General features: G+C 47.0%; 1 protein-coding gene across 1 annotated transcript; it reads left to right on the plus strand.

The window, feature by feature from the left end:
• The first annotated feature begins 7,873 nt into the window (after nt 1-7,873).
• LOC135379199 (uncharacterized) lies at nt 7,874-12,382 on the plus strand. The gene is made up of 4 exons (XM_064612442.1): nt 7,874-7,947; nt 8,039-8,095; nt 9,360-9,588; nt 12,084-12,382. Exons 1-4 carry the CDS (start codon nt 7,874-7,876, stop codon nt 12,225-12,227), a joined length of 504 nt encoding a protein of 167 aa, XP_064468512.1. The 3' UTR covers nt 12,228-12,382.
• The last annotated feature ends 6,833 nt before the right edge of the window (nt 12,383-19,215 follow it).

A 19,215-nucleotide genomic window follows, 5' to 3' on the forward strand; every position in this document is an offset into this window, starting at 1 on the left:
ATGGACATCTTCCACATTATGCGGAATGATAGGATGTTGATGCTGAATGACGAGGTATGACGTTGACGTCGAGAATGACGAGGTGTGACGTTATGTTGGTGAGTTATGATGTCAGTGTCAGGCTGTATGAGCGAGGGTCACCATATGTGCCGACCTATGTTTTGCAGCTGCAGTGTTCATGGAGGTCCGTGTAAGGCTTGAACAGCTTGTCAGTGCAAGGTATCGCGCCTGCCACACTATAGTCGTTTGAAATCGTCGGTGCATTTTCCCTCGATCGTATAGCGATAATTGTAGTGGCTCACCGCATCGTTATCTCAAGCTTGATTTGCGGCGCATTGCCGATATTGTACTCCGCCATGCTCTTCATCCCAGTCAATACACATGGTGCATGGAATGCAAATTCAACGTTGAGTATGGTTGTAGAATGCGGAATGCAAAGTTCTGACATCAGATTTACGTATAGGTTACACGTGCAATTTCAACGCGTGGACTGCACTACGTAAATACATGTATAACTCATATTCCTTACAGCGAAGAGGGGAACGTTAGCGCGACGCTGATTCTGTGTACAAAAATCACACCTCGTGGAATATGGATCGCACAACGTTTTTCCTGCGATAGTTTTACATCCGAATTCCGCGTGGCAAATGTACTTATCGATACAACGTTCATTTCTCGCGTTTTGTCCTCTCTGTAAACGTTTGCAATACATCAACGCATATTGTCATCTGGTCAGCAGCTTTTATATGGGGGTTTCCTAATTAGGTGTCAGATAATAGCGAGCGAAAATAGCTTGCGCCTTTTTTTATCATATTTGATATATTTTCATCGTTCTGTGCTGCTGTCTGGCAAAATATTTGCAGGCTAACCTATCGGCTGTACAGCTCCAATCACGATATAACCATGCTACAGACGACAGCCTGAATTAAAAACACGGCACCCGAGACGAAGGGATGTCGATAATATCTGCGCGTACACTTTGACTTTGCAGATGTGCGAGTTAATTCCGAGGACGTATTGTGGTCACCGTTGGAAACGGGCGCTGCACATGAGTAAATGTGCCCCAACAATTTGTAATTCAGTATTCGCCTCGAGATCGAATTGTAGGTGGCGCTGAGGAGGAGCTCTAGTTGGGATAAGGCATGATGCGGCGGCGCAGCGGGTGCAAGGCTTTTCCACGCAGTCACTGTCAGTGCCTCACATATTGCGGATGTGTTGAAATGCGCTGCTTAGAACGCTGATAAGGTGTACAAGTTGTAAAAAAAGGGCTTCACTGCGAAACGCTGAAGTCACGAAGTTGTGAAAGAAAATATCCTGCGTGCGTTCGAAGGGAAACACTGCCATGCCATGCCTGTGTTCCGAGCGAGATTTTGTTTTTTGTCTTTTGCTGTTCTAACTCGAATATTTATTCGTCGCCCGTATAGCTGTCTTTTCCTCTACCTTTTTATCTTACATCGAGGCAATGAGGACTAAAAAATAAAATAGAAACTCCTCGAAATTCCCGTCTCCACTGGTTTTGGAAATCTAAACGTACAAGTGTGCCGATATACAACATAAGGGCGGAATAGCCAAATAAGTATCGGAGCCCTTCGCTATAATGTTTGCGTCATATAACAGCGGTGGTTATCCAGGTCGTGCGAGTCTGGGAGAGGTTCGAGGTTTGATGCGTCTGGTTAATACGACATCCCCGCTTTATCACCCTTTTTCTCGGGAACTGTTCCCTCCCAATGGACTCTGCATGTAACTCTTGTTGGTTACTATGACATTTCGTTTATATGACAATGACCGGTATATTCTCAGCACAACGGGGCGAAGACGTGTACTTCACCCTGGTTACTACGACCGTTGGTCACTGAACCGGCGGTTGCCCCCTGGGGTGAAGAAGAAGGAGAAGGACCTTGAAGGAAGGGTCCTTGGTCATATGGTCATAGTGACCTGTCATACGGCATTCATCGACCATGTCGGAGAAGAAGCGTAAACGAACAGTACTGACTGCCCGGAATGAAGAAGCGTACATGCGTCAGGTTTAGAATTGCACCATAAACAAACGCGTTTATCAGACTTGAACAAGAAAAAAAAATTGATATGCCTTCTTTTAAAAAGCCTCATTAGTGTATTCTGTTACCAGGTTACGTAATGTTCTACTTTTCGAAGCTTACGTAAAGGGCATGGTTTCGACTTGTAACATGGTCACAAAGCGAATTATCACATTAACGAAGACCACGTTCGTTAATATGACAATTCGCTTTATGACCAAATTCCGCGGGAACGGCCGTGGTCATATTAACGAGGTTAGACTGTACACACAACGACGTAGCCTTCCTGTGAATTACAGTGCAGAAGTACGGCACGAACAACTTGATTAACGGGTGAACCGAATATACCGGGTGTTTCATGGAGGTCCCCCGGCTCAATCATTCGTAAACAGGTGACGCTGTCGAAAAGCTTTCTTTCCAGTGAGCATCCCTGAAAATCGGACAGTCCGATAGTCAAGCGAAAGATCGCGTTGGTACGCTGCTCCGCACGAGAAATATCTAAAACCGAAACCAATTAAGTACTCGAAAAAAACACTAAGTGTCGAAGTGGATTTTTTTTCTGGCATATTTTTCGCTGAAGGGCGATTGGTAAAACAGATGATCCGAATGCGTCCGAAGTAAAATTTAAAAGTTAGTAGTTTCATTTAATTAATGAGCGTATCCAAATGAGACGCTGACTGCTCAGTGGCCGATGTCTCGGGAATGCCCACTGAAAAGAAAGCTTTTCGACAGCGCCACCTGTTTAAGAATTACTCAGCCGGCGGGCTTTCGTGAAGCGCCCGCTACAGTGGAAGCAGTTACAACCATAGATTGAGAAGTTACCCGTCAAAAAGAACTCGTTACAAGTTAAGTTACCGTGTGCAAAATGTAACTAAGTTAATAACGAAGTTCTTGAGCGTGAAATGTAACTCGCAGTTACTGAGTTACTTAAAAAAAAAAGAACGAGTTACTTCCAAGTTACTTCGATTTGTTTCGGTTTCAGTCTGTCTACCAATGTCATGACGACGTTTCTCTGGTATGGATCTATTCGAACGCTAGCATCTTACACCGTGTGGGCGCACAATGGGTCAGCTTTATTTCAATGGCAGCGGTTCTTACTTCCTGCATAAAGTACTGTCATTGATTGAATATCACGTTTTATGGCAAAAATGTCATGAAGGAACCGGAGAGAAAGCGAGAAAATATGTGTACGTGAGTGAAAAGCGAGTTAAAAGTAACTTGGAACTTAACTTAACTTACTTTGGCAAAGTTACCTGAAAAAGAAACGAGTCCCTCTGAAAGTTACCACGGCGCAAAAGTACCGAGTTAAGTTACAAGTTACCAAAAAACGGAACTTAGTTACAGTAACGAGTTACCTCGAACTCTGGTTACAACCATCTTTCGATTCACTGAACAGACGTGCTTCCTGTTCCGATCATGTTGACGATCAGGTAACAACAACACGGCCTTGTTGCCACTTGTGTCTGTGTGTCACCTTCCGGTAAGTGAGGTACAGGTGACATTGGTGCTCGTGAAGCAGCTGTTGAAAGCTATACAAAAACAGGAGCTGTAACTGCGAACACACACGGATTTTACGTGCACTTGGAAATGAGGTACGTACGACTGAGCTTATGTGAGGCCGCCGTCTTTTGGTTTGGGTGCCAATCTGTGTATATATAGATGTGAAGTTTCCAGGAATTTTCTCGCAGGTTGCAGAGCGAACAGGATAAATTCGAAAATGTGCAGGGAGTATACGGTTCCCGATTTTCGGAATTTGTTTCTCGATAATTCGGTGTTGAGATTTTGCCGCGGGGAGGCAGTGCCCACCATAACTGCTGCTTTTCTATCAGGTATTTTGGAGGGTGTTGCAAGATTTTTGGGGGAAAGGAGTGTGTAGGGGAGGTGCTGGGAAAATCCCCGTTTCCGGTTTATGTTTCTCTGATAAATCGGATTACTCAAAATCACTATAGGCAGTGGCTGTATAGCAACGGCGATTTTTCGCCTGCAGTCTCATGCGCAATAGCTTGTGTCATTAAGACGGCCGTATTCTTAAACGATCCTCGACTCGACATCCCGCCTCGACTCCGGTGATTGAAGGAAGGAAGCGTACATCCGCCTGAGAGCCATTGGGTTTCAACTTTCAAGGAAACATCGGCGCTACCGTGTATAGTACTCGATAAAAGCAGAAAGGATTTCCTCCGTTCGGAGACAGGGGGGCATTTCTAGTGAAGGTCGATCTTTGAAGCACGGAACAGATCTCAAGGAACAGCACGTGTGGAGGGTCGAGCCCTAGTCTTACCGTGTATTCACACGAGCGACATCCTCACGGAATATTCTAGTGGAAGAAAAAGCAAAAACACTGCTTACAGAAAGGAAGTTCCGTCCCGTGTTATGTGAGCATTCACACGGTGCAGCATATCGGGCGTGGCGTACTGCGCATTTAGCAGACGACACTTAGCAGACGACACCGTCAGCGTGTTTTCCTGTCGTCTGCTACGGAATATCTTGTGGCTGCGTAGCAGGATATTCCCCACGGTTAGAAGTGTACGTGAAGACACGACGTTGAGCGCTCGTGCTCACGTGACAGCAGAAAGCTTTGACGCTTTTCGCATCTTCCGCGTCTTGGGGAATATCGCTCGTGCGAATACACGGTTATTGACTCATGTTCATCGCTCTTCTTCTGATCCATCGTTTTGAAGCTCGACAAACGAGCTTTCTTGACGGTTTAGCCCACAGAGCTAATATCTTGGACAGCGTTGCTGGGCGAACTATAATAGCTTTCCACATTATTGTGGGTTCCAGAAAGTTATCTAAATAGGTACACGGGATAGGTAACCGAGGAGATGCCCGATATAGGTCGTAACTGTATACTTCTAGATCCGCTCGTTTGTGGCACGTGACTCCATGGCCACGTTGAACACTACTAATCCTACCACCGGCTGTTCTACTTTCTGTCGGCAAAATAGCCCCTGACATTCTAGACACAATTGTGTTGGAGGTCGGGCTAATGGCGAGTCAAATTTCTTGCTCCCAAAGGAGAAAAAGTACCGCCTGACTGCGGGAAGGCGCCGTCTGGTCGAGCGGGCCTGAGCCAACACTGAGCGTGCACGCTATGTAATGTTAACTGGCACAACTTTTTGAATATATGTGGTCAGAAAGGATAAGAAGCACAATTGGTCGTGTGTGTGTGTTTTTTTTTTTTTTTCTTCCTTTTGGCAGTTGTGTAGGCTTCCCTGTACTCGATTTTTGTCGTCCAGCAACCGCAAGTTTTCATTTTTGGTTGTGAAAATAACGGCCACTCCCTGAGCAAGATGTACAGGGTGTATACGATGAGTGAACATAGAGAGTACAGTATGCTACCGTAACGTTGGAATGCGTATCTGTAACACGCAGTGTTGCTGTGAACCACTGCTGTGTCGGCAACAACAACAACAAAAGTACATTTGTGTTATTTGAGAATCGTAAGGATGCGCTTGCTGGCATTGCATGGCATGCACCCATATGGCAATTTGTTCAAAATTCTCTTTCCTGAACCGGTTCGAACCGATATTTTGCGCTACTGCGGAGCTGAACCCGAACCGAACAAATATGCCTGAACCCATTGGATAGTGCCATATGCCTTAATTGGACAGTGCGGCGAGGTCGTTCCTGAACCACAAGGGGTCACACACCGAGCAACTATAGCGGTTACCTACGAAGTTGCGTTGGAACGCGTAGGTGGGTCACGTGCAGCACGCGTTACTATGGAGACGACGCTGCGCTACGCACCGACAAGTGGCCAGTAATCCGCCCCTGGTGGCTGTTTATCGACGCTTACGACGCTTTGCTTCTGCCTCGGCAGCTTTCTGTTCGACGGTGCGCCTTCGCTTAGCTTCTGGCTGGGCTGCTTTCACTTCGTGGTTGGTCCGTTATATGTTCGCTTCACTTGTATACAGTGAACCCTCGTTAATATGACCCCCGATAATCTGACATACGCGCTTTATGACCATACTCTTGGGGAACAATGCAGTGGAACATCTGCAAATCCCCTCGTTAATATGACAATTCCGCATTCTGACCAAAATTTTCGGGAACGACCATGGTCATAATAACGAGGGTTCACTGTACTTGGGCAGTGTGATACGTAGCATTCAGCCGAGCTTCGTTGCATCCAATTCTCGTCGCTTCGCTCGGCGCCGTTCTTTGGAGGCAGCTTGTTGTGCAGGCGACGCCTTCTGGGACGTCCCATCCTGACTATAGCTAATTTCTGCGCCTGGATAATACATTCCCCAAACAGACACACGAACACAGAGAGGATGGGAGAGGAGGAGGAGGGTTTTGTGTCAACGTCGACGCTGACGATTACATACATCAACCAACGATTTTCTACATTATTCCAGTATCGCCTACACGATAATCTGTCGATGTCAGCGTGCGTGACCGTAACAGTGAAGTTGCAGGCGTATTACTTTCGTTTGGCAGTATGCTTCTACATGTGAACCGTGTGCTACGAACCGGTAACAGGAATTTTATTTTTCCATTCCGGTTACGGTTTCGGTACATGAGTGACCAGAATTTCCGGTTACGTACCGATTACGGTTCCCGAAAAAAAATTGGTTCCAAGCGATTTTCGGTTAGGTTCCGGTTGCAGTCCCTGGCGGAGGCTGTGTTATAGAGGCTATACAGTGAACCCTCGATATTATGACCATGGTCGTTCCCGAAAATGTTGGTCATAATGCGGAATTGTCATATTAACGGGGGCATTTGCAGAGGTTTCTCTAAATTGTTCCCCAAGAGTATGGTCGTAAAGCGCGTATGTCAGATTATCGGGGGTCATATTAACGAGGGTTCACTGTATACCTTTTTGGTTAGAATCGTAGAATTAGTCGATCTCCATTTTCGAAAAAGGTGTGGTGAAAAACGTCGAAAAGGGTTGTTTTTCTATAGATAGCTAGAACTCCTTTACTGCTTTGAAAGACACCTTGCTGAAAGGAGGTCGTGCCGGTGACAGCGTCGATCTCCCTTTCGCTCAATCGCGCGCGCTGAAATGCGTCTCGACAGCATACTGTGTACTTACGAACTTTCGTGAGGTCTTTATAAACTGCAATTTTTAAATTAGCTGCAAAATGGCTTTCTTACTTCGTTCGTTAAATAATTAAAATCTTCAACTTGCGCATCCTTGTTTTCAAGTGCCAAGGTACAACAATCGTCGTATGGTTCTGTGTTCAAGGCTACGCATTTTCGCCCGTACACTCTAAGAAAAAAAGGAGTAAAACCGGGAGTAATTGCAGCTTCTACTCCCCTAGTCTGCAATTACTCCCCATTTTAGTCCCCTAACACAACATTTAGTCCCAACATTTACCCCCCAGGACTGCCGAAATTGTCACTAAACTTCGCGAATGGTCTCCTGAATGCAAAAGCCTACGTAAATATGTGCCCTCGGTCAATTTGAACGACATAAGGCTGTATACCTCAGACGACGTAGCAATTTTCCAGCCGCACAGAGTAAGAAACAGTTAGCGCATCTTTCTTCGCAAATTGTGCCCTAGTATGGCGCAAGACATCATTGTTATTGAAGATTTATATCACTCGATATATCACGGTTGACGGTTTGCCTCAAAGTATTTCCATGCGTGCGCACCAATTATGTACCTGGGACTCTTACAACAGCGCGTGAAATGCGGTCTTCACTCTGTGACATTCATTTGCTCCCGTGCATTTACTCCCGAAAGGGACTATTTTTTGTGGCAATGCAATTACTCCCCAAAAGGAGTAAAAGTACTCCTTTTTTTCTTAGAGTGTATAAAGGAGATAAAAAACAATCTCCTCTTCCGCAAAGGCCCGCTTGCGAAAGGGAGTGTCTCCTTCATGGGGTGTCAATGGAAGCAAACGCCGTTCGGAAGGCCTCTGGAAAGGCCTTTACACTGCCCGTGTGTCAGGGGGATATAACTGCGTGAGGAAGTGTGCCCGCGTCAGGACTCGAAAGACTTCAAGCACAGCGGAATATTAACACTTTTTTTTTTTTACGTTTCTTTCTCCGGCAGAATCACCGGAAACGAAACGACGGAGCTTGCTCCAGGAACGGGTGAAGTATTTGGACTGTAAGTTACCCAACCTTCTTACTCACTCGGAACAAAATCCACACTCTTAAAAATGAACTTCACCACATAGCACGCTCCTAGCCAACCACCATCCCGAATGACAACGTTCTCGCCCCTGATTTGTTGAAAACCGGAGGAGGAGCCTATTTTGTGCCGTGCATAATGGCACAAAATAGGCTCCTCCTCCGGTTTTCAACAAATCAGGGGCGAGAACGTTGTCATTCGGGATGGTGGTTGGCTAGGAGCGTGCTATGTGGCGAAGTTCATTTTTAAGAGCGCAGTTACGCGGCGTATGAATACAATAGTACGGCACAGATCAGTGTTCGCAAATTGGGAGAAGGGATATGAAAGTTTATTGGGAATGCAAAAGGAAAGGTCAGCCAGACCGAGAGGTCGGCTTGCTATTCCAAAAGATAAATAAATAAACGAATCGATAAAGATAAAAAGAAATAAAGAAGAAACGCAATGCACGGTCAAACAGCGCACACAGGGCATTCAGGCAATCACAGGCAATTACAGGGTGTTCATAAGGTCCAAAGCCTTGGAGAAAGTGGAAGAGGGCAGCGGTGACGGCCCACGGGGTAGGGTGGTGGTGGTGGTGGTGGTGGTGGTGGTGATGGTGGATGGTGAAAGGGCTCGCCGTTGTCGGCCTCACAGGGGTGGGGGAATGTGCGTCCTGGGCCGACTTCTGGACCCATAGGGTAGGCCGAGGAACGAGACCCAGTATAGAGTAGCCAATGTGAGAGTGCTGTGGTCAAGTTGGTATATACACGACAGCAGAGGGTGTCACGGTGAAGAAGGTGTATTGATGCGGTGGGAGGTATCAGCTACCACGCCACAGCTAGTGCAGAGGAGAGTGCTGGTCTGACCCGTTTCGAAGAGAAGCAGTTGTGTACGGGCGACGTTGAGACGGAGGCGGTGGTCCCAGTTGTGAAATTGAGTTACGGGGCATTCCCGTATACACCGCACTGTCTTCCAAAGTTCATGTTGCATGACGTTTCTAACACTCAAGATACTATAAACTATCACAGGCGCTGAACCATACGTAAGGATGAAAAAAAATCCACGAAAGTCGAGCGTGCAGTCATGTGGAAGCGTTAAGAATAGAAAGCTTTTTTCTAGCTCACCGTATCTTAACATTCCCCTTCTGACAGCCAGTGCAGAGAGCGATAGCGCCTCGCATGTGGTTCTTTAGTCCTAGTCGGTACTGATATAGTATCAGTAAATCTGGATACATGATAATCAGACCGCTCTATATGTCCAGGTTCGGCACACTCAACCGAACTGGAGTGACGATTCCTGGCTTCGAGGGTGAACCGAGCCCCAAGCTTCAGGAAGTGGAACTGACCCTCTGCATCATGGCGGGCCTCGTGGTTTTGGCGGCCATCATTAGCTGTATGGTCGCCTGCTACTGTCGCTTCCGTCGCCGGAAAACTTGTGAACCGGACGAGCCCTCCGACTGGCGTCACCAGCCGTGCAGCTGCAGCAACCAGGTACGAATATCCGGAACCTGTCGGAGGTGCAACTATAAAGACACACGGCTGACACAGTTGCATGTCCGACTGAGGGTGGGTTTTGTCCCGAGAGGATCACGCTATCACGGTGCAATTGGCAGCATCTCTATGGCAGCGGGTGCGGAAACTATATAATAATTGGGGGTTTACGTCGCGAGACAACCGAGATCATGAGCGAGGGTACGGAAAAGTCCACGCAATACTTCCTATACCGTTCGGTGCAAAGCTGAGCGGCCAATGATGCTAAACAAAGGCTCTCTTCTGCAAAATATTATAATTAGAGTCGCGGCTGCAATGACTCACTGTAAGTATATGACTTACGTTTTTTTTTTTTTTTTTTTTTTTGCTGTCAAGCCGCCGAGAAAACTTGCTCATTATATAGGCTAATAAGTACTCAAACGTCGCCAGACTATAGCACTGGACAGCTGTTTCTGCCGTGGGGCATCGTCAGCATTGCGTAGCCTAAGCCCCGTACAAAGCCAGTGTGAATTTAGGGTAAATTTTTCCCTACATACGCTGGCTTTGTACGGGGCTTTCAGTGGTGAGGCTCTCACGCTGACGGGAGCACATCGCGTTCTACGTGACATCCTGACGCCACCCACTCAAACGTTGCCTACCTGCGCACTGCTGACGATTGCCCAATAAGCCGAAACAGCTGTCCATTGCTGACATGGTGACGTTTGAGTACTTATAAATACACGCGCTACGTGCAGCCTTGGGCTTCTTTTTTCCCCTGACTATGCGTTAATTGGTGATATCTCAAAACAGTTCTGAATCACCTCAGCTGTGATGTCCTCCAAGGTGTGGTATAGCTCATGCTGATGCGTGACTGTGAAAAGGAGACCTCGTGTGCCGAACATTTCCGTTCGTTTTTCTTGTTCCTTTAAAAAATTACGACGCTCTTCCGGATAAAATTTTACAGTTCGTAGCAGTTCTGGGGCACCAAAGTGCTTGCCTACCGGGCCCGCGTTTTGCACTACTAGTTGACATGGACGTCAACGGTCTCCACAAGTCCTCCCCGCTCCTTGGCTTTACCGGCTTCCACAGCCTCATGTGGGTTTGACCTAGCTAGTTTCTCGGCTTCTGGCGGAAATCTGGTCCGATGGTCATAAAAGGGCACTGTGTGAGCGTGATCGTCAGCCTCCCCCTTTCAGGAAGTTCTCCCTCCCCTGAATATGCAATACGTACAGGAGGTAACATACGGGTTTTTAGTTTGTGATCGCCATTTGCAGGAACCGGACTCATCCGTGGCGTCCTTCGAATTACGCTTTCTCTGTTCCTCTCCTTCTCAAAGGGGATCACCTCTACACTCTTAAAAATGAACTTCACCTCATAGCACGCTCCTAGCCAACCATTATCTCGAATGATATCGTTATCTGCCCTGATTTGTTGAAAACGGGGGGCGTACGCCATTTCTGTGACACTTATGCTGTTCATAATTGTCACAGAAAAGGCGTACGCCCCGTGATTTCAACAAATCAGGGCAGATAACGATATCATTCGAGATAATGGTAGGCTAGGAGCGTGCTATGCGGTGAAGTTCATTTTTAAGAGTGTACTCTCTGCTTTGCTACTATCACTCTTAAAAATGAACTTCACCGCATAGCACGCTCCCAGCCAACCATCATCTCGAATGATATCGTTATCTGCCCTGATTTGTTCAAAACGGGAGGCGTACGCCTTTTTTGTGACACTTATGCTGTTCATAATTGTCACAAAAAAGGCGTACGCCTCCGGTTTTCAACAAATCAAGGCAGATAACGATATCATTCGAGATTATGATTGGCTAGGAACGTGCTATGCAGTGAAGTTCATTTTTAAGAGTATACTTTGGTACTAACAAGAATAAATAAAGCGGCGCGACACGCAGGGGCGGATCCAGGCCCGCACTTTGCGGGGCGCGGTTTCTAGCGCGTAGTAGGAGAGGGGAGAGAGGGAAACCCAATAGATAAGCTAAGGTTGTTTTTTTTTGGGGGGGGGGCGATCGGCCCGAGTGTCCAATCATCGCTGGGAGTGTCCAATTATCGTCCAGTGGGGGGGGGGGGGCATTGTCGCACCTCTTGAGAAGGAGAAAAAGTGTAAATTGCGGTTTCTTTTGCTCATGAATCATGAACTACGCAACTGATCAATACCGACCCTCCTGCACTGTTAAAACAGAACTTCACCACATAGCACGCTCCTAGCCAACCATCATACCGAATGATATCATTCTGTGTCATGATTTGTTCAAAACAGGGGGGAGGCACCTATCTGGGACAAGATAATCTGTCCCAGATAGGCGCCCTCCTCCCATTTTCACCAAATCGATGCACAGAATGATATCATTCGGAATGATGGTTGGCTAGGAGCGTGCTATGTGGTGAAGTTCTGTTTTAACAGTGTGTATTACTCTCAAGGTAACGGCATCTTTCATTCCGCCAAGAGAGAAACTTTTGCACTTTGATTCCCCTTTAACAAACCCTCGTTTCGTGCAGTCTCCCCGGAGCGGCAACAATCGACGGCCCACCGAAGCGCCTCCTCCACCATCCGTCACGTGCCCCACCAGTGAGCAAAACAAGAAGACAGCACATCTTCATGAAAGACAACCGTCACACTGCTACAGTGACGAGGCTCTGTGACACACTTGACGTGAAGCCGCCTGCCAAGATCTACAAAGTTATAAGCAACTCGCTCGTATAGGCGTACCAGGACAAGATGGTTATGGTTAAACTGACAGTAGTCAGCGACAAGCCGATGGAGCGCACATTAAGAAAATAAACAAAGTTGGTCTTCATGCCAGCGGGTGATGTCGCTTCATAAAGTTCAGTAGCACTCAGAACCAACTTCACTGAGGACAGACCATATGACCTGCTTCTTGCTATGACCCCGCGGCTCTTTTCTTCATCTAAAACACCGCTTCTCCACCGGTGTTTGCGAACCTCGGCCAGAGATTCCACGAACACGATGCTGATGATCGTCCAATATAAAAGCGATAATCTGGACTGTCCTGTGTTGCTTCAACACACAGGTGTGTAATTACACTACATTACACTAATTACACTAACACACATTAGTGCTATCGTATCCGTCATCTCTAGCTGTACCTTTTAGCTACCTTTGATAGGTATCATGGGACATGTAACGGCTGACGTGAGTTTCTTGTTGACAGTGGCGTATCTAGGGTGTGGCAGGTGTGGACAGGTGCCATGGGCGCCAGGTGAACAGGGGCGCCATTATGTGGTCGGGTGTGAATGTGCCAGGTCGGGCACTCAACCTGGCACATTCATAAATGATCTAAAGCAACCGCCATTAGAGAGGTTGTAGTGTGAAACCTAGTGCGGACCACACGAAAACGCATCCCCAAGGACATCATGTTAACCATGTTGCCATGGGCGCAGGTAGCTCTAGATACGCCACTGCTTGTTGACTGCTGTTGTGTCCATGCGCGACAAGATGCGCGACACTTTTCGAAAGGCACATGGACAGCAGTCTTGTTATGCGGCGAAGCTTTCCTTTAAGGTCTACGCTATACCTTTTCCATATTCTCGGTCGGTATCGTGTCTTCATCGCGTTTCATCTTTCCTCAATGTATTCGCGTTGGTCTGATGAAAAATTCATGCCGATGAAGCGGAAGGCTCGCTGCGGAAAATAAGGGCCGGGAGAACCTTCTCATACCCAAGTCGTATACCTGATGATTTATGGCGACGTATATTTCTTCCGTCATTATTATCTATATCGGTTCTTATATACACCGACCAGACAAACAGCGTGGCATCATATGCAATACCTCGTACAAGGGACTCATCTACTATTTACGTGTAACCAAAAAAAGGTGAGACTTAGTTTTGCGTATATTTAAAGACGCTCGCAAGAAAAGCTACGATAGAGCCCTATTGCCAGGCTACGGCGGGGTTCGTTTTTAAAAGTGTTCTTTGTGAGATTCTGCACCGCGAACCAACTGTGGCTATGACCAGTCGCTGACTTGAGGAGGGGACCGGGCCATCTGGAAGGTCCGCTACAAATGTAGGGGTAGGATTGTAACCCTCCCAGTGTTAAGCATGACCTTGGAACAGTGAGTGCAAATGCGTGCAAACAAACAAACAAACAAACAAACAAACAAACAAACAAACGAACGAACGAACGAACGAACGAACGAACGAACGAACGAACGAACGAACGAACGAACGAACGAACGAACGAACGAACGAACGAACGAACGAACGAACGAACGAACGAACGAACGAACGAACGAACGAACGAACGAACGAACGAACGAACGAACGAACGAACGAACGATCGAACGAACGTTCGAACGAACGTTCGAACGAACGAACAAACGAACAAAGGCGTCTTCCGTATCAGGAACACGTGTCTGAACAGCGTGTCGTACGATAACCGCGGCCGAACCCGATCTGTACTGCAACGGAGAGTTACAGTGTGAACCAGGCATAACGTTTATTTTCCCACAACGATCCCAGGTATAACGTGTGCTCGGTTCTGCCCAGGCTAGCCGGTGCCCTTTTCTTTCTTCCTTTTTTTTTTTTTCTTTCTTTATGTCTTCGTCATCGCTCGGAGTCTATACCGCACTGCGCGAAGAACGATGAGAAATAATTTGGTTCCTGGGTCTTACCGTGCGTTGATTCCCACCGACAGCATTCAGCCGCGTTCGGAGCTCATCAAAATTTCATGGCTGAGATCCGGACAGCTCTCGGAAGAAAGGCAAGAACAAATGGAATGCAGCACGTAAACAACATCCCGGCTGTGCCAACGGGCCCCTCAACTATACTAGTCTTTGATACACAGGCGAGAGAGAAATGTCCTTACTCTCTGGATGCTCATAAAAAAATTATCGTTGCTTCCTGGGAGGTCCATATACTGGGAAGCCCGCAATGCTGGCACTATTTATCGACACTTCTTAGATCGTTCTTTTTTCGTGGGCATCATTTTCTTGGAGAGCTAGACCCGTTGTATTATAGTTATTCCAATCACCTATACCAATACTATAGACAGTTTGATCTCGCGGACAGTGAACCCTGAATGGAACAGCCCCGTAATTTTCCGCTGGTGGATGACGGTGGCCATAATTCGGGGTTTTACGGCGCTAGACACCTATATGATCATGACTGACGTCACGGTAGATCCTGTTGATTTCCCCACTAGTCCGTAGTCCTATAGTCACTAGCAGAGCCGTATATAGAGAGAGTTTGGCCATTAGGAGGATCCTAACTTGGACCGCGTCATGCGACGTCACGGCTGAACGACCTCCCTCTCCGCACTCTATTGTTGCCCAGTCGTCAACCTGTCGCCGACGCCATGTTGATGCAGAGCGTTGGTCACGATGCATGTGGGAAGACACGTGCGCACCGCGTCCTTCAAGACACCTTTGTCCTTGAATCCTTTCAGTTTGGTAACTAAGCCACCATTCACAGGCGCCAGTGGGTGATAATCCGGCGACCCTGGTAGATTACAGTGAGTGCGACAAAGGTGCATGTCGACCAGCTGGTGAACTGCATCAAGATGGCGCCTACCTGCTGGCTGATAAGCGGATTTCGCTTGGATTCATGCTTTTTGGGCGGTGCAACACCAACTCTGACGTCAAAACAGGCTCCGCCCGTGAAGCGGCAAAAGATCAAAAGATGGCCAAACTCTCTCTATATACGGCTCTGGTCACTAGTCCCCGTCTTTCCGTAGCTTGCGCTCTTTGACGGTGTAGGGAGCAATATTAGGCCTTTTGAGAAAAGCCAGCGACACATGTGGCGCGCGAGGTATCATGGGAAGTTGGAGCGCCAGTTTGCTGTTCGCTGCTGCCAGCGCATGCGCAGACACTATGAAGACTACAGACGCTCTGGTTACATCTCTCTGTGAAAGTGATCGTTCGATAGCGTTTTGTTTTAGAATTTTCCGGTTGTAACGGACGCGGAAGAGGTTGCGAGTGTTCTCCAGAGCAAGCCATGCGCTCTTTGCATGCCTTAAACACTCCAAGGAGGCCAACAGTACGCGACATTCATTGCTCACAAAGTAAAAGCACCGCTAACCATCCCACGTGGTCCCTCAGGAAAAAGCAGACGACACAGCACTGTCTCTCAAACATCCCAAGACGCCTTGCGCCGCTCACTTGGGGGCGCGGGCGCTTTTCTCGAAAGGTCTAATAGTAGGGGTCAAACAGCAACTGAACGGCTTGTATCGAAAATATGTTGGCCACGTCCGAGCTTGTTACCGGCTGTGCTGTCTGAGGTTTTTTCCCTGGGTTTTCCGAAGACTTTCCAGTCGAATGTCGCCACAGTTGCCCCTGAAGTCGGCCCAGAACGCATAGTGACACCCCATGTCCCCCTCTCCTTCCTGCTGTCGTCTCTCCATCTGTCCACGTCTGTACGCTCATAGCCACAGTTGCTTGGCGGCGCTAAAAGTCATAGGTGTGACTTCACCGAGGAGTATGGGCAATTACGCTAGCGCCATCTGGGAAGCGCCAGCGATGGCCAGCGAAAGCTTTGTGATGGGTGTGTACTACACCAAGTAACACACTTACATTTGCAGCAGTCTAGCTTGGAATTCTTTGGCGCGTCACCCATTGTCAGTTTGCCGACCATATTCAGAAGAGGGACCGAAAGGAACGCAAATGTGCGCTCTTTTTCGAACGTCACTCGACCTAACATCCGCTCTTGAAGCGATATGAGCTGCCTCCAACATTTGTTGCGAATTGAAATTCCCGCCAACCAGTTTTCGAATGAAATCTGCCGAAAAGCGCGAAGACAAAACTACGTCTACAGTATTTAAAAATGGTATCATTCGAACAAAATGCTGGGCGGCGGGATTTTCTACCGTTGTTCCTATGACTACACCGGTGAAACATAACGGATTCCAATGGAAACACGCGTGGCGTTCTTAATTCAATTCCGTTCTTTGCAGCTGCACTCACCAACTGCGTTGTGTGTAACAAAGTCCTCCTTTCATTTGGTTTCCCATCGAGCATTTTATATTCATCGCCAGCGAGGGGAAAAAAAGAAATCGATAAATGTCCCTCCCATTCTGCGACTGCATTCCAGATATTGCAAACACCGGGCTTCAACTTCATTGTCATATACGGCGACGAACCGATAATTTTACCTTTTTTTTTTTTTCAATCAATACCGAAACGTGAAAAGAAAGCTTTCTTTGAGCATCGTTAAATCAGTCTTTCTTCTTTTTTTTTTTTCCTGCTCGCGTACATTCCATTTCGAGAAAAATCCTAACTGAATATTCTCCTCCTGCAGATTTTTCTTTATTCTCATTTGCGATGTGCCCTGCTTTGATTGTCGCGGAAGCGAAGGATAGACGAAGTGGCTGTTCTGTGAACCATGTCAAAAACACACAAAAAAGCTACGTTCTTTCTCCCTGTATACTATGTATATGTTGCTTTTATTCTGGTGTTCACGCTAGTGTGATTCATTTCAGAGGCGCGCATTCAAAGCACGCAAAGCACGTGATGTCTACGCATGTGTGGGACACACACCCCCGAGTCACACGGACGCGAAAAATGACATTATCTTCTAATGGCACTCGGGCAGTGCACGTAATATTCTGAAATATAATAATATCAAGTGGGCCTTCATGCGGTGCAGTTCTATAATGTATTTGACTAACGTGGTGAGTTAACCTGTTTGCCAATCGGTGCCCAATCCCAAAACAAGCAATATGGCGGCATCTCAAGATATTTTGCTGTTGTCGATGAAAATTTCTAAGAACTTGGGCCTTCTTTCGTTAAAAGGTACTTAAGAAAGTTGAAATTTATCAAATCACGTTGTGTTGTACAGTAGAAAATTGTTTTATGCAAACTAAAATTGTTGCCCTGCGCTAATAATGGCAACTAGACTAAGCATTTCATGGGCGAATGAGTTGTGGCGAACTCAGCAAGCAGAAAAGGGCATTAAGGTAAATGGCATTGAAACTGTCCGCGTGGCACCGCGACTCACTAAGCACTTGTGTCATTTTACGTGCCCGTGGGCCTCTTTACTTTCCGGTTACCTTAAAAAGACGTAAGGAGAAGGAAGTCTTTGATCTGTGACCACAAAGATTCAAGTAATAAATTTATTATGAAGATGTATTTAATAAACGCTCGGGAAGCTCGAAAGTGAATTATTCCAGCGACCGAGGTACGTCCCTGATAAATCTGTAGTTGAGTTTGTTCTGCAGACCCTATTGATGTCTTATATACCGTAATTGCAGGCGTATTATAGTCGCGGCTTATGCGCGATTTTTTTTTCTCACGGTGTGGCTTATCTGATAAGTGTTTTGCCCTGGTGCTTTCCTCATACCCAGGTTTTAACCAAAAGGGGCGACAGTGTCTCTGGAACAGCACCGCCCTGCCAATGCACGAACAGTGCGTAACAGGGGCACGTCCACATTCGAGTAGATTGACCTTCCTGGTGCCTTCCCCCAAGCAGCTTTAACAAAAGTGGTGACAGTGAATCAGTGATTCATGTCTCCTGGAAGGCCACTGACCCGTCGATCCATGAAAAAAAAAGCACGCAAGTGACAAGGGCACAATCCAATCATGGTAGAACACTAGAGCTGACCTCCTTTGTTGTACACCATGCCGATTCCGGAGTATGAACCACAGGGTTTACGGCCTTCTCTGTGGTCTCCTTTGTTGCACAAATCAGACGCCTCGTATTGCCCGCGGCTTATCTGCGGTGCGGCTAATACGCGTAAACTAATTGTCGAGGTCTTCTGACGTTCTTGGAGTTCCTCTTGGCCACCTGTTTGCTCCAGACGCTGTAGGGTCCTCCCCTGCATCTCAAGGACCATTGGCGCTTCTTTCGTGTGTTTCTTTCTTCCTTTTGTGTGACGTAGCGCTGCGCAGCCAGTGGAGGGGGAGTTCAAGTGTTTTACCTTGCGCATAACTTCATGCTCTTATTTCGCATCTCATGTTTCGCGTGTAATGGGGTAGTGTACTGTTCTCAAGCGGTGGATCACCCCAGGCCATAGTCATGATTTATTTGTTGTTGTTGTTGTTGTTGTTGTTATATAATTGTTTGCGCACACATTTTAGGTATCAATCAATCAAATGGAGTTTATTGTTGATCAAACAATATGCATACAGTGAATGTACAGATGGAGGTCCTATAGCTAAAAACTTGTTACAAGTAACAATTAGAGATGAACAACTCCTTTTATTTTTATAAATCCATCCATTTATGCAACGGAAATCTATACAACTGAAAATAACATAAATAAGTAAGTGGAATCCAATGGCGATCGATGTGCAACGACGCGCAGGGCTCCCTTGTGTACCTGGTCTGCACGAGAGCTTTGCATCGGAGTGCCCAGCCTCCAGTGACTAGCCTCTCCTTTTATTTTCATAACTGCATCTATTAATGCAAATTACACTGAGGGTCCGAAGTTGGGGAAGTCGGTACATGACAAGTTCACACCACCGCAGCCAGAAACACAGACAAAAGGCACACACAAAACAGGACGAACTGTTCGTCCTGTTTTGTGTGTGCCTTTTGTCTGTGTTTCTGGCTGCGGTGGTGTGAACTTGCAAATTACAAATGCACGCTTTGCATCTGAGTACCTACTGCGGACTGCGGAGTCACTAATGTCTTATTAACCTCCTTCCACTCTTAAAGTAGCACAGAAGTCATTTTT

Source organism: Ornithodoros turicata, chromosome 1 (genome assembly GCF_037126465.1).
Source record: "Ornithodoros turicata isolate Travis chromosome 1, ASM3712646v1, whole genome shotgun sequence".
Classification (NCBI taxonomy): domain Eukaryota; kingdom Metazoa; phylum Arthropoda; class Arachnida; order Ixodida; family Argasidae; genus Ornithodoros; species Ornithodoros turicata.

What these genes read in the sequence shown, in the direction of transcription:
- LOC135379199 (XM_064612442.1), top strand. Translation starts at nt 7,874, where the DNA reads ATGGAAGCAAACGCCGTTCGGAAGGCCTCTGGAAAGGCCTTTACACTG. An exon ending in ACGGGTGAAGTATTTGGACT is followed by an intron (nt 8,096 to 9,359) that starts GTAAGTTACCCA and finishes CTATATGTCCAG; the next exon opens with GTTCGGCACACTCAACCGAA. An exon ending in CGTGCAGCTGCAGCAACCAG is followed by an intron (nt 9,589 to 12,083) that starts GTACGAATATCC and finishes CGTTTCGTGCAG; the next exon opens with TCTCCCCGGAGCGGCAACAA.